The sequence below is a fragment of the Scyliorhinus canicula genome, chromosome 3, assembly GCF_902713615.1.
Source record: "Scyliorhinus canicula chromosome 3, sScyCan1.1, whole genome shotgun sequence".
Taxonomy (NCBI): Eukaryota; Metazoa; Chordata; class Chondrichthyes; order Carcharhiniformes; family Scyliorhinidae; genus Scyliorhinus; species Scyliorhinus canicula.
Genome location: NC_052148.1, coordinates 268,383,786 through 268,398,713, shown reverse-complemented (window position 1 = coordinate 268,398,713; position 14,928 = coordinate 268,383,786). Strand labels below are relative to the sequence as shown.

Sequence of the window (14,928 nt, the reverse complement as noted above, 5' to 3'; positions counted from 1 at the left end):
ATACGGAGCCCGGAAGTGTAGAAGATTTTTAGTTTAGACGGGCAGCATGGTCGGCGCAGGCTTGGCCGAAGGGCCTGTTCCTGTGCTGTACTTTTCTTTGTTCTCTTTGTTCTTTACATGGCCCCTGACCAAGCTTTTGGTCACTCATCCCGATGGCTTCTTACGTGGCTCAGTGTCAAACTTTGTTTGCTAATCGCTCCTGTGAATTTGCCAGCGATATCTTGCAATGCTGAAGGTGCTACATAAACGTTGCTGCTGTTGGAGAGGTCAACCTGATATTCATCCAAGGGAACTTCCCACGGCCCAAAGCATCCATTCTCCAGATGGTTGAATGGCTCAAAGCTGGGCAAGCAACAGGAAGCACCCTAGTGGCCAACCCAGGTTAGGGTCGGACACACTTTGTAGAGTGAGGTGTCATTCTCCTCTTGCTATAAGCAGTTGTCGGATGTCAGGTTGACTGCGTGTCTGCGTGTGTTTCCTCCGGGTGCTCCGGTTTCCTCCCACATGTGCTGAAAGATGTGCTTGTTAGGTGAATTGGACATTCTGAATTCTCCCTCCGTGTACCCAAACAGGCGCCGGAATGTGGCGACTGGGGGATTTTCACAGTAACTTCATTGCAGTGTTAATGTAAGCCTACTTGTGACACTAATAAATATTATTATTATTAAGTAATTATTAAGGTTCGATCCCGGCTTGGGTCACTGTCTGTGCGGAGTCTGCACCATCTCCCCGTGTGTGCGTGGGTTTCCTCCGGGTGCTCCGGTTTCCTCCCACAGTCCAAAGATGTGCAGGTTAGATGAATTGGCCATGATAAATTGCCCTTAGTGTCCAAAATTGCCCTTAGTGTCGGGTGAGGTTACTGGGTTATGGGGATAGGGTGGAGGTGTTAACCTTGGGTAGGGTGTTCTTTCCAGGAGCCGGTGCAGACTCGATGGGCCGAATGGCCTCCTTCTGCACTGTAAATTCTATGTATCTATGTATCTAAGTCAGTATCACCGCTCAGGGCTTATTTGATTTTTTGTTCTTTAAATTTTTTTAAGCGCCCAATTACTTTTCTTTTCCAATTAAGGAACAAATATGCATGGCCAATCCACCTACCCTGCACATCTTTCTGGGTTGTGGGGCAGACACGGGGAGAATGGGTAAACTCCACACGGACAGTGGCACGGGGCCGGAATCGAATCCGGGTCCTCAGTGGCGTGAGGCAGCAATGCTAACCACTGCACTACCCTGCCGCCCACTCGCTCAGGGCTGATAAATGAAGTAATTAGTGGGTGGCATGCGGCGCAGTGGTTAGCACTGGGACTGCGACGCTGGGTTCAAATCCCAGCCCTGGGTCACTGTCCGTGTGGAGTTTGCACATTCTCCCTGTGTCTGCGTGTGGGTTTCACCCCCACAGCCTGAAGATGGACAGGGTAAGTGGATTGGCCAGGCTAAATTGCCCCTTAATTGGAAAAGAAAAATAATTGGCTACTCTAAATTTAAAATGAAATAGTTCATCCTGGCATTTGTTGAATTGTAAAAGTCACTAAAATCAAAGGTCATCAACGCCCCCAAGCTATAGCCAAGCCTGGAGCAAGCATTTCAACCTCTCTGGGCTGTTTTGCGGTGTGGGGCATTCACCCAGGCAAAAACATAAAGGTGAGTTACTGTTTCACGCCATCAATAACATGGTGCCAAGGAAAGCTATCCAATACCGTTACAATTGAATCTGCTTCCATCCTCTTTTCACACTTCACAGACTCTGACCACAACAACTATACGCGTGAGAGGAAAAAAAAAATCTCTTCAACACACATCCCCCCCAACCTTACCTGGTTCCTTCACCAATTATTTTAAAATAACCCATTAAAGCAGCTGATGGAATAATTTGGGGCAAATTAGGCATCCAAACCAGATTGTATGTCCCACTGTGTTCAACTTGAAAAGGAACATCATATATTGGAAAGTAGAGTGATTATCAGTTACTGCTTAGTCTTTTTTTTTGCTGATGTAGGTAATTCTGGCATTTGACGATTAAAATTTGCATTCAGACATCCGACAACACTGGAGAGCTAAAATTGTTAACTCTGGATATTTGTATTGTCAATGGCATTCTGAATGATTTATGAACTATCAGAATTTAATTTGACTGTTTTTCACTGTGATTGCAAACAAGCCCAGTCCCCACCCATATAGCTAAATCTCACGATGAAACCCATCTCGACAGATTAAGGTTTTCTATTTATGCTCGGCCGTGATTGATTGACATTCTTGAATGTGGTGAGGAAATATTGTTTGCAAATGAGTCCTCGGTAGACTACATAATTCAATTGGTGGATGAACTGTCAGCGGTCGAGGTATTAAATGTGGAAGTGGTTATTAACTTCAGAGCGTGAATTTGGATAAAAACAATGAATTTCAGACTTTACTTCATAGAATCAGTGCAGAAGGAGGCCATTCAGCCCATCGAGTCTGCATCGGCCCTTGGAAAGAGCACCCTACTTAAACTAACAGCTCCACCCTATCCCCGTAACCTCACCTAACCTTTTTTGGACACTAAGGGGCAATCTAACATGACCAATGCACCTAACCTGCACATCGTTGGACTGTGGGAGGAAACCGGAGCACCCGGAGGAAACCCACGCAGACACGGGGAGAACGCGCAGACTCCGCACACACAGTGACCCAAACCGGGAATCGAACCTGGCACCCTGGAGCTGTGAAGCAACAGTGTTAACCATTATGCTACCGTGCCGCACTTGTGCACTGTTAAGACAACTGCCACTCCCCCCCTTTTTCTTCTGGATCACATTGTTGCATGTCTGTTCCCCCCATGAGACCGGGCTCACCCAATACCATGCCAATTTGGGACTTTGGTCAGACTTCGGGCACCGCCATCCGGGAAGGATATGTTGGCCTCAGGGTGGGTGGATGTAGCGCAGATTTGCCAGATATATATCATAGAATAATAATAACACTAGGATGCAAAGATTACATTACGAGGAGAGGCTGCAGGAACCTGAGATCACGCCCTTGCGTTTCGAAGATTGAGGGGCGACCTCGTTGCAGTGTTTAGAGGCGACATTGAGAAACTATTTTCGCCGGGGGGGAGCAATTCGGAACACGGTCTTAACATTGGAGCAATAGCTATTCAGGGGTAGGTAACATCTTTCCTTGTGAAGGATATTAGGAACATGGGCTCCATACCCTTCAGAATTATTGGATGCTGGAATGATTGATATTTCCCAGATTGGAATCAATAGATTTTTGCTGGGCAAATGTACAAAGTGCTATAGAGCAAAAGCAAATCAATGGGGTTAAGATACAGATCAGCCATGATCTAACTTAATAGCGGAATGGGCTGGAGGGCTTGGATAGTGTGCCCCAAGCCCCATATTCCTAACACTTATTCAAAATACAATCAAAATGCTGGGTTACTCAGTAACTTTTTATCTTCCATAAAATGGTTCCAATGACAAGCGAGCAGCCTGTTAATTTGCCTAAAACGTTTAAAAATGAAATTGCCATAACGCGCCACCTTTAGCGACCTACTGGACGGACAATTGGGACGGCCGCCCCTTCTGCTCCTCCCCGAAGACTTGGGCTGCATATTATGCGCCCCCTGCTAGGTGTGTTTATGGTGGGGGGGGGGGGGGGGGGGGTACGCACCCACCCCACCACCTTCCTGATCACCCCCATAATGCACGGGGTGGGCAGACTCCAAAATCACCATATTTAGAAAGGTTATCAAGGGTCAATTTGCCTTGATACCAAGCCAGTTGACCCCAATAATGCACTGTCCACGCCAGTAATGGTGGGCAGTCGCTGGAGTAGGCAGCATAATTTGTTTTTAATTCCAAACAGGGGAATGGGCTATCTTTATGGGCTAGCCTTCGTGGACTGGCGGTGGTGGGGTGGGGATGACCTCCTTAAGATAGAACCACCCCTCTTTCCTTTCGACTCACCTGCTGCATTAACCATATCCCCGCCCCCTCCCTAACTTGCCCAAATCCTCCCAGCCCAGGATCCCAGACTTGCATGTCTCTGGGATCCACTGGGCATTCTTCTGCTTCCTGCTTGTAGCCCTGGCAGTGCCCACTGACAGACCTTGGTACTGCTGGGGCTGATCGACCAATCCGATTGACTAGAGGTTCCCGTGGGCGGGTCGTTCTCCCCGCTGAGGGACAGGAGTACCCCACGGCCTCTATTTAGTCCTCTTGCTGTGGGGCGGGCTGGCGAGGAGTGCTTTGCCTCCACACCTACTTTGCTTCTGGAGGGGGTGCGGTGGGCGAGTCATTCAGCCCATAATGTTTGGGCTGAATGACGTGCCCACCCCACCTCCTCTCAGCATCACACCAGACAGTGCAGTTTTCTAAATCTAAGCACCGTTTCTATTTCAGTCCAATGTTCTCTTTTACTCTAAGGAGAATTTTACATTCTGGGCAAAGAAACTCTGGGGGATTGGTTTGCGCCATCCTGCTGGCAGGATGGGGCCTCATACAGCAGGCAATGCCGCCTTCCCAGAGATCAGGGCGCCATTTATAAAGCGTGTGAAGTAAATAGCGAGTGGCGGGGAAAATCGGAAAACGAGATCTCGCTGGTAAGAATCCCGTTTTCCGACTTGTGAGATTTTGAGCCCAGGTTGCTGTTTACGCTCATGGATAATGCGGGCTCAAAATCTCTCCTTCTGTCTCTCCCCACACTCGATATCCATCTGTCACACCCTGTGTTTCTCTTTCTTTCTCTCCTTTTCTGTATCTCCCTATGACTGTCTGTCTGTATCTCTCTTTTCTTTCTCTATCGGTCTCTATCTTCCGCTCTTTCTATTTGTGACAGTCTGCCTCTTTCTCCGCCGTCTCCCTTTCTTTATCATCCTTTATCTTTCTGTCTCTCTCCCACTCTATGGGCTGTATTTTACATGCCCCCAGCGGGTGTGTTTTGGGTGTGGGGGCAAAGAAAATAGGGTGGGTGGGTGGGTGGGCACCAAGCACCACCCGGGAGGGTGGGCCGGCACCAAGATTGGCAGCCTCCCTCTATATTCACGTAAGTAATCAAAGGTTAATTAGACTTCTTATCAAGCCAATGGACCCTCATAATATGCTTCCCATGCCATGAAAGGTTTGGCGTGGTGCAGTCGGCCATGAATGGGTAGCCCGATTTCTTAACAAAGTGGTTCAAAGAGCGGGAATGAAGGGTGGGGGTCTGCACTTTGCTGATTGGGGAGAGAGAGTGGTGTGAGGGCGGGGTGGGGGGGGGGGGGTGGGGGGGGGGGGAGCGCGGTCTGGCACCCCCTTAAGACTAAACCACCCCCCTTCCTTCCTACATGCCCGCAGCCTTAAACCAGCCCCCATCCCCTTCCCAGCCCCGCTCCCTGGCATGCCAAAACCCTCCCTGCCCAAAACCCAGGGCTTACTTTCTCTGGGAATACAGGCCTGCTTCCTCCTTCCCCTGCAGTCCCAGCAGTGGACACTGAAGCATTCTCAACGCTCCCGGGAATCTGATTGGTTGGCAGGTCCAAACGTCGGCACTTCCTCCCCAGTGAGGATCACAAATTTCCCCTTGGCGCTCGTTCAGCTGCCCTGTAGCACGTTGTGATTGTGGGGTCGGTTGGGATGGAGCTTGTCGGCACCACCCCAACTCTGGTTTGGCAGGGGCGAGCTGTCCATCCCCCACCCCTCCCCTCTCCTACCCCCTACCGTATTGTTCAGCCCTACATATCTGCCTCTCTTCTTTCTCCTCTCCCTCCTTAGTTCATAACCAGATTGGGCTTTCAATTGCTGTGGGTTTAATCGGCCCCCTGAACTTCGGCACGTGATAAGACCAATGATCTGGGAGTAGGTGGACAGAATCGACATCCCATCGTTCATGGTCTGAGCCATTTTTCTCAGTTGTTCTAATGCTTCTCTGGCTGGTCTCCCACATTCTACCTTCCATAAACTTAGCTCTGCTGCCGTGCCTTAACTCACAGCAAATCCCATTTCCCTAGCGACCCCTGTTCTTGCTGAACTACACTGACTTCCTGTCAAACAATGTCTTGATTTTGAGATTCTTCGCCTTGTTTTCAAATCCCTCCCTCTTCTTCCCTATCTCTGTATTCTCTTCAAAATCCAGATATCTGCACTCTCCTAATTCTGGACTTCCCAATTATAATGTCTCCACCATTGATGGCCATGGCTTTGGCTGCCTAGACCTGCGATCTGGAGTGCCCTCCCAGCACCTCTCTGCTTCTCTACCTCGCTTTCACCTTTAAGACTTCTTTGACAAGCTCTTGGTCATCCGACCTAATGCCTCCTCTGTGGCTCGGTGTCACGCTTTGCTTTAGAATGCTCGTGTGAAGCACCTTGGGACGGTTCATTACGTTAAAGGCGCTTTGTAAATATCAGCTGTTGTTGAACTAAGTAAATTGATTTAATTTTTATTGCATTACTGACAGTGCATCAGAATCTTCTTTCACTGTTAAACAAGCAGAATCTAATTGCGTAAAAGGTACATTCATATTCATTATTCCATTATTATACTGTAGAAATGCCAGATTATTCTAGGTATTCTAGGCTTCATTCATTAGCCACTTGTGAATTGTTGTGAAATCTGTCCCAAGGTGCTAGTCACTGGCAGGAGAAACAGAAATTAATTCTGCAGTCTGGCAGTGAAAAATTAAATACGATGCTGACATCTCCGAAAGTATTTCTACAGGTTGCGAGATAAAAGAAAAGAGATTCGCACAATTGCATTTTGGCTCTACTGAACTTGATTCTGAGAGAGTGAATAAAACTTCCTTGGGTTAAAATTACAATGGGTTAGCGAGTCTGTTACCACAACAAGTAAAGCAATCTTGCGACTGCCCGCCTGGAGTTTGCACGTCCTCCCCGTGTCTGCGTGGTTTTCCTCCGGGTGCTCCGGTTTCCTTCCACAGTCCAAAGGTGTGCAGGTTAGTTGGATTGGCCATGCTAAATTGCCCCTTAATGTCTAGCGATGTGCAGGTTAGCTGGGGTTACAGGGATACGGTAGGGTGCTCAGTCAGAGGGTCAGTGCAGACTCGATGGGTCAAATGGCCTCTTTCTGCACTGCAGACAAACCTCAGCGTGTTAGTCTATGTGCATGATACGACTTCACAGAGTCAGTTTCGCTCAGAGAGCTGATAAGGATATCCGCAACAAGCAGGCCTTCCAACCAACCAGGCTAGTCCAGGATCCAAAGAGTTATTTGCAGCACCGAAGGAAGCTATTCAGCCCATCAAATCTATGTTGGGTTTCAAGGTAAATTTCCTGGGCTCCACGGTGAACAAATTAGGAGAAAAGTAATTGGGGCGTTTGGGAAAGGGAACACGTTCTTTTCCAATTTTCTTTGTTCATTAGGTTTGAAATGGTACAAGGCGGCACAGTGGTTAGCACTGCTGTCTCATGGCACCAGGGGCCCGGGTTCGATTCCGAACGTGGGTGACTGTGTGGAGATTGCGCATTTTCCCCGTGTCCGTGTGGGTTTCCTCCGGCTTTCTCTCACAGTCCAAAGATGTGCAGGTTCGGTGGATTGGCCCAAAATTACCCCAGAGTGTCCAAAGGTTGGGTGTCCAAAGGTTGGGTGAGGTTACGGGAATAGAGCAGGAGAGATTGGGCCTAGATAGGGTGCTCTTTCCAAGGGTCGGTGCAGACTCGATGGGCCGAATGCCCTCCTGCACTGTAGGGAATCTATAATTCTATGATGGTGGGGAGTGGGAATAAAGGCCATGTGATCGGATGGAGCCGCGGGAGGCTGGAGGCCATGTGATGAAACCTCCAGGATTAGGTCCAAATGGGGAGCCCTGATATGCATGAAATGGAAAATGGCTGCCAGTCACAACAGGGATTGGGATATGGCACACTCTTGAGGCAAAGCAATGGGAGCTTCATCCTGGGAATGCTCAGTGATACCTACGTCAAAGAATGGTCATAGTGCAGAAGGAGGCCATTCGGCCATTCGTGCCAGCACTGGCCCGCCAAATAAGCAATTCACTGAGTATTGTTCTCCCACCTTCTCCCCGTAACCCCGCACATTCTTACTTTCCAGGTAACTGCCTCCTTCCCTTTTGAATTCTTCAATTGAACCTGCCCCTTCGGCAGCACATTACTGACCTCAACCGCGTTCCACATAGAAAAAGATTTGCCTCGCATTGCTTTTGCTTCTTTTACCAATTACTTTCACCATGTATCTCTCACTGCGTCGATAGCAAGCCCCTCATAACAGCTGCCACCCCACCAGAGAGGGGGGGGGGGGGGGGGGGGAATGTTCGAGGGTCGACGCTGGGAGAGGCAGGATTGAACAGTCCCCATTTCCGATCAGAGCCGGCTTTATCGTTTTTTACAGAGCCCAGGTGATCTCTCTGGGAACGCTGTATTGATTGCCGGCTTAGCGAAGAGACGCCTGATTGGTATAACAGCCTCGAGCCCTGGGTCTGAAGCAATCCAATAGCCCTTAGTGCGTCTGCAAATCGGGCAATTTAGAGGCTATCGGATTGCTTAGTGCATAACACTGATTGCCTGAGTGACGGCGTGTTCCGTTACCTAGCAACCATGTCACTTTGGTAATAGCTGAAATTATACCGTTTCCTGCCTCTCGCCTCCCCGCCCTTAACTTGCAATCTGCTATTGATGTGTTAGCACTGAAATGTTGAAGAAAAATAGAACAGTTTTAACTGTTCCAGCAATGTTAAGGCGGCGAACTACAGTTGAAAACGTGAGGTAAATCTGACAGCTGTATGTGCACCGACCCTATTTGGGTTTGGTGAAATTAGCTTTAAAACTGGCATTGCTGAACACCCCTGAACAAGGAGGTTAATGGGCCATTAATTGGCCGTCTCTCCCTCCCCCCCCACCAACCTCGCCATTTTTTCCTTTAAAAAAAAGTCAGACAGTTACATGGACAGGGTGGGTATAGAGGGATATGGGCCAAATGCAGGCAAGTGGGACTAGCTTAGTGATAGAAACTGGGCAGCATGGACCAGCTGGGCCGAAGGGCCTGTTTCCATACTGTAAACATCTATGACTATGAGTTAAGACAGGGAGAGGCAATGGTTGACCTTTACATTTGCCTCCTCCAATCTGATTCCTCCACCTCATCCCCACCTGGCCCTCCTGCTTTGACCTATCACACTTTGAGGGTAAATTGCCGCACTTTCTGTGTGTATGTTTGAAATGGCAATGGGAATGGACAAAGGAACCAGAAGGATAATAATCAGACAGATACGCCTTACATTTGATTCATGAAACAATAAATCTGGCAGCCACGAACCCAAGCTGCTCCATTCTGGGCGCGCTGGGGCAGGCTGGGGTAGCAGGAAAGACATGGCAGATCAAACGGAATCTGTGCCAATCAAGAAACCCATAATATTTCAATGGGGTTTCTACAACTACTTTCAGAAATGGCCGGCCTTGAGTGCCTTTGACTCATTCTCACCTCTCTGGTTATCATGGACTGTTTGTTCAGTGTCAGTACTTGAACCTTTGTCAAGATGCAGAAGGTGGTCCTTCATAAATTGAACTCGATGGACACAGATTTCAAGGGCTCCGCTAACCTGTCCTGTCAACTCACTGATAAGAGGAGCTGAGAGATTCAAGTGATCCTCCCCTGTCCACATCGAAACCACGAGCCACCTGTAATAACCAGCATGGAGCACACAGAACTGGCTTAATTATTACCCCCGTGTGGCTCGAGGAGTATGATCTCCCCCTGCTAACTACGCGGCTATTACCGTGTGTATATGAGGTCGGCCAGATAGGAACCAACGGATAGAGAGGGAGGACCCGGTAAAGTCTGACTGGGCCCCTTTATACATGGTATGTGTTGTAAATAAAAGTCTTCTTAATGTTACTCACCTGACTCCTTTTCGTCTTTATGCCGACAAAGATAAGCTGGAACTGGCGACGTGCTACACTGCCAACTATGCCATCTCTCCGTAACCTAGTGCAGTCTTCACCGTGCCTTTGTTTGGTCGACTGGATTCTTTTTATAATAATCTTTATTGTCACAAGTAGGCTTACATTAACACTGCAATGACGTTACTGCGAAAAGCCCCTCATCGCCACACTCCGGCACCTGTTGAAAAATGAAATGAAAATCGCTTATTGTAGGTTTCAAATGAAGTTCCTGTGAAAAGCCCCTAGTCGCCATACTCCGGCACCTGTTGAAAAATGAAATGAAAATCGCTTATTGTCACAAGTAGGTTTCAAATGAAGTTCCTGTGAAAAGCCCCTAGTCGCCACATTCCGGCGCCTGTTTGGGGAGGCTGGTACAGGAATTGAACCATGCTGCCGGCCTGCCCTGGTCTGCTTTAAAAACCATCTATTTAGCCCTCTGCTAAGCCAGCCCTGTTCGGCTACACTGAGGAAAAATTCAGAATGTTCAATTCACCTAACAAGCACATCTTTCAGTACTAACGGTGGGAAACTGGAGCGCCTGGAGGAAACGCACGCAGACACGGGGAGAACATGCAGACTCTGCACAGACAGTGACCCAAGCCGGGAATCAAACCTGGGACTCTGGTGCTGTGTGGGTACCCATTTTAAACCAGCCTTCAACCATCCCTCCCATTCCTCTCCCAATCACCCTCAAATTGCATTGGGATATGTTCCTTGTTGCATTAAAGGCACTTTCTATATAGGGATGGCAGTTTAAGTTGCTGAGTGCATTTGATGGTTTAAAGAGCGATATTCCTGAAGGCATTATATTATATGTGATCACCCTCTGGTGGCTGGAAGCCTGATCCCATGTGGGGGTGCCATTTTTTTTATTGCTCATTGTAATGGCCTGTTTTCTTGCTTATATTAAAACTCAACGTTTTCACCTAAACATGGTGAACTTGTGATCCAATTTATGTGCAAATATGAAGATACACACAATCTACCAGCAAGCGTGGAATGTTCTTGAAATATATTGCGTTATTTGCATGTTTAGCTTAAAGCAGGATTTGCAATGCGTGAACTGAGGGAGGATTATTGCTGGCATTAAGAAGCAGCTGAACCCGACCTGAGGGTTCTGATTCACCACTTGTTTGTTTGTACCGGCTGAGTTTATAAGCGATGTAAATATTGTACACAAATAGCGGTGCCTCGTGAACTTCTGCCTTGTTTGATATTTTTCTTCTATTAGAATTTTGATCAGAGGCAGCAGATCATTCCTTGTGCCACACATGGAGTAGTTCACCTCAAATCACGTGTCTGCAGAGAAGGGAAGGTTAAGGGGAGATTTAATTGAAGCGTTCAAAATCGTCAGGGGTGTTGGTAGAATAAGCAGAGAGGGACTCTTCACGCAGGCAAGAGGGTCGGCAGATTTGAGGTAACCAGCAAAAAAAAGAGGCGAAATGTGGAGTCTTAAAAAAATTCAGCCACTTGTTCTGGCCTGGAAGACCTGAAAGAGTGGTGGGAATGGAATTTGATGGGGAAATTTGAAGAGGGAAAGCTGGGCAGGGCTATGGGGGTAGGAAAGGGTAACGGAACAAACTGAATCACTTTGTCAAACAGCTAGTACAGACATGATGAACTGAATGGCCTTCTTGTCGTAAAGCCTATGTTTGCATACATTTATTATTCTATTGAAATAAAATGATGCCACTTGATCATGGTAAAAAGTGCTGCAGAATATAGTACGTCATGAGTGTTTTTCTCACCCCTTGCTTTACCTCTTTCTTTATTTCCCTGTAGAAGATGACATCTTTGGGGAACTTCCTGAATTCTTCCCATCTGACCCTCCGGAGCCCCTGCCCCATTTCCTGATTGAGCCCAGGGATGCGTACATTGTGAAGAATAAGCCGGTGAACCTGTACTGCAAGGCTACCCCTGCCACTCAGATCTACTTCAAGTGCAACAGCGAGTGGGTTCATCAGAAGCAGCACACCACTGCAGAACATGTGGATGACACCTCTGGTGGGTCTTCATTGATGTATTATCAGCAGCCATTGCCTCACAAGTCGGTGTTGCATTTATATATAGCTCTTCACAACCTCAGGACATCCCAAAGCACGTTACAGCCAATAGAGTACATTTGAAATGTTGTAGTGTCGGAAACACAGCAATCTGTCCATAGTAGGGTCCCACAAACAGCGAGGTAATAATGATCACATCATCTGTTTTTGTGATGTTAAATATTGGCCACGGACACCAAAGCGAACTCCCGTGCTCTCTTTTGAAGTAATGCCAGGTGATCTTTTACATCCACTGGAAAGGCAGCAGCGCAGCGATATTGTCACTGGACTAGTAATCCAGAGGCCCAGAGACATTCTCTGCTAGGTTTAAATCCCACCATGGCAGACAGTGGAATTTCAATTCAATAAAAATCTGGAATTAAAGGTCTAAAGGGGACCATCAATCCATTGTCGATTGTCATGAAAATCCATCTGGTTCATTAATGTCCTTTAGGGAAGGAAATCTGTTGTCTTTACCTGGTCTGGCCTACATGTGACTCCAGCCCCACAGCAATGTGGTTGACTCTTAATTGCCCTCAGGGATGGGCAATAAATGCTGGCCCAGCCAGCGTTGCCCACATCACACGGATGAGTAAAAAAAAAAGAGGGCTTCATTTTAATGTTTCCAACTGAAAGATCACACCTCCGATAGTGCAGCAGTCCCTCAGTATTGCGCTGGGGAGTGACAGCCTAGATTTGGCACTCAGGCCCTGAGGTGGGACTTGAACCCACGACTTTCTAATTCGGAGGTACCCACTGAGCTACGGCCGGTATCGGTGACTTTCTGTTGGTGCCCCAAAGCAACACTGGGATGGTGCTTCCTGCTGAGCCACTCCATGTAGGAAGCGTGGGGACTTCCTCTGCTTTTAAGCTATTGAACCCTTTCATCATTGGAAAGGCCTCCATCAGATCTCCCTTCTGTCATCTCTTTGTTAGAGGGAAGATCACAGCCTGTTCAATCATTGAACTTGGATTGAATGACCTAACCCTGTTGCTATATTTGCAACGTGCCTTCTGCGAGTTGCTGCATCCAACCCAACCGCCTGCCAGGTCCCGTTAATAGTTAACCTGGGTAAATAGCCAGCAGTAAGTTTTTAAAAAAATTTCACTGATGTCACTGTTTTTCACTATGATTCCTCCAGTGCACCATTTCACCCTCCCCTCCTCCCCTGCTGTCTCCCTAACCCTCCGGTAACATATTACAGCTTGGCAACTAATTGTCTCATATTTAATCAAAGGGTAGCTATATTCAGATGTAGATGTGTGAAAATAAAATAGTTGAATTATCACAGTTAATCTGTTTCTCTCTTTTAAGGAAATAATGAACAATCTGTTTGTATCAGGCGCTTCAACATATGAGAGCACATCTGCTGTTTCCAAAATGTTTGATCACACTACCATCAAGTTGTATGTCAAAAGATTTGAAGTTATACTCTGGAAGACTGCAAAAGTATATAAATCTGATCCCATCCGTAACAAAACAAACAGTATTTCAGTTTTTGAAAGATGCTGTTATTGCTACTGGCCTTCAGAATCGTAGCACTTGCTCCTCCAATTGTGACATCTTGGACATCCCCTATTTTTATCCGTCCGCTATTGGCGGAAGCTGGTGCCCTTAGCTGCCTGCGGGCCTCAGGCTCTGCAATTCCACCGCAAACCTCTCCAATGATCCCTCCTCTTGCACGCCACTCTTTCAAACCCACATTTTCCTCTCTTTTGTTTGATAACATTCCTGTGAAGGGCTTTGGGACACATTGTTAAAGGTGCTATATAAATACAGGCTGTTATGCCACAATATATTGCATTGTTAGGTCGGCTGCCTTGGTACCATGGCAGTCACAGGGAGTGAGCAGAACTGAAGATGTCCCAAGCTTTGTGCGAGAAAGGATTCAGGTCTCAATTTCACAATTATCACATTTGTGGTACACGGACGCACGAAGGAGATCATTGAAGGATTCAAATCATGACTCTATAAGTGTGACGTGCAAATGCATCATCATTGTCTTCAGTTTCCCTCTGCTATTGAAGAGTGTTGTTTATAATAATAATCTTTATTGTCACAAGTAGGCTTATATTAACACTGCAATGAAGTTACTGTGAAAAGCCCCTAGTCGCCACATTCCGGTGCCTGTTGGGGTACCCTGAGGGAGAATTCAGATTGTCAAATTCACCCAACAAGCACGTCTTTGGGGACTTGTGGGAGGAAACCGGAGCACCCGGAGGAAACCCACGCAGACACGGGGAGAACGTACAGGCTCCGGACAGACAGTGACCCAAGCCGGGAATCGAACCTGGGACCCTGGAGCTGTGAGGCAACAGCGCTAACCTCTGTGCTACCGTGCCACACTGTGTAGAATCATCTGTTGTGCATTCTAACATGGCGGCAGGAGCCTGATTACAGACCTGACTGCTTTCCATACTGTGGACAAGGGTAAACTGCCTGTTTTCCATTGGGACTGCCTGGCCCCTCAGGTTGCCATCTGTCCTTATCTGCCTGTATTCTTTGCCATACAAGGGATGCAATGCCACTACTTGAGATTGCTCCCCAGATAGTTCTTTCCTGTACGTTTCTCTCCCAGTCTGTTGTGCACATGTCATATTTCTTGAGATACGCCTTCAAGGAGTCCTCGAACTTTAATCCTGGCCCACTTTGCAGGTGTTGTCCAAGTTTACGTGGCGAATACATGACCTTACAGACTTTATTTTCAGTCGGACAGTATGTACCTGTTCAGTCGGTCTGACCTGGGCTCTGATGACGAATGCTTTGACTCCAGATATTTCTGCTCTTCGAAACGCCTCAAGTGGTGGGAACTCTGCCCTGCCACTTGATGCCCACGCTGTTCACAAAGCCTCTTGTGTGGGACCTGTCCCAACTGCTTGCAACATCTGGAGTAGCGAATCCATATTTCGCAGGCAGAGATGAGGGTGGGTATTACCACAGGAAGCTATGTTACAAATTTGATACCCATCTCCTCCAGTGAGAGCTGCTCTTGCCTCTCACTCTTCAGCTTCAT

The 14,928-nt window shown here is 47.6% G+C and overlaps 1 protein-coding gene across 3 annotated transcripts in view; it reads left to right on the top strand.

Moving 5' to 3' along the window:
- Window positions 1–14,928, top strand: part of LOC119963518 (netrin receptor UNC5C-like) — a 412,811-nt gene that overhangs the window by 252,146 nt on the left and 145,737 nt on the right. For all 3 annotated transcript variants that reach the window (XM_038792778.1, XM_038792777.1, XM_038792776.1), the window contains exon 2: window positions 11,655–11,876. In XM_038792778.1, the coding sequence (XP_038648706.1) occupies window positions 11,655–11,876 (222 nt within the window). The remainder of the gene's footprint in view (window positions 1–11,654; window positions 11,877–14,928) is intronic.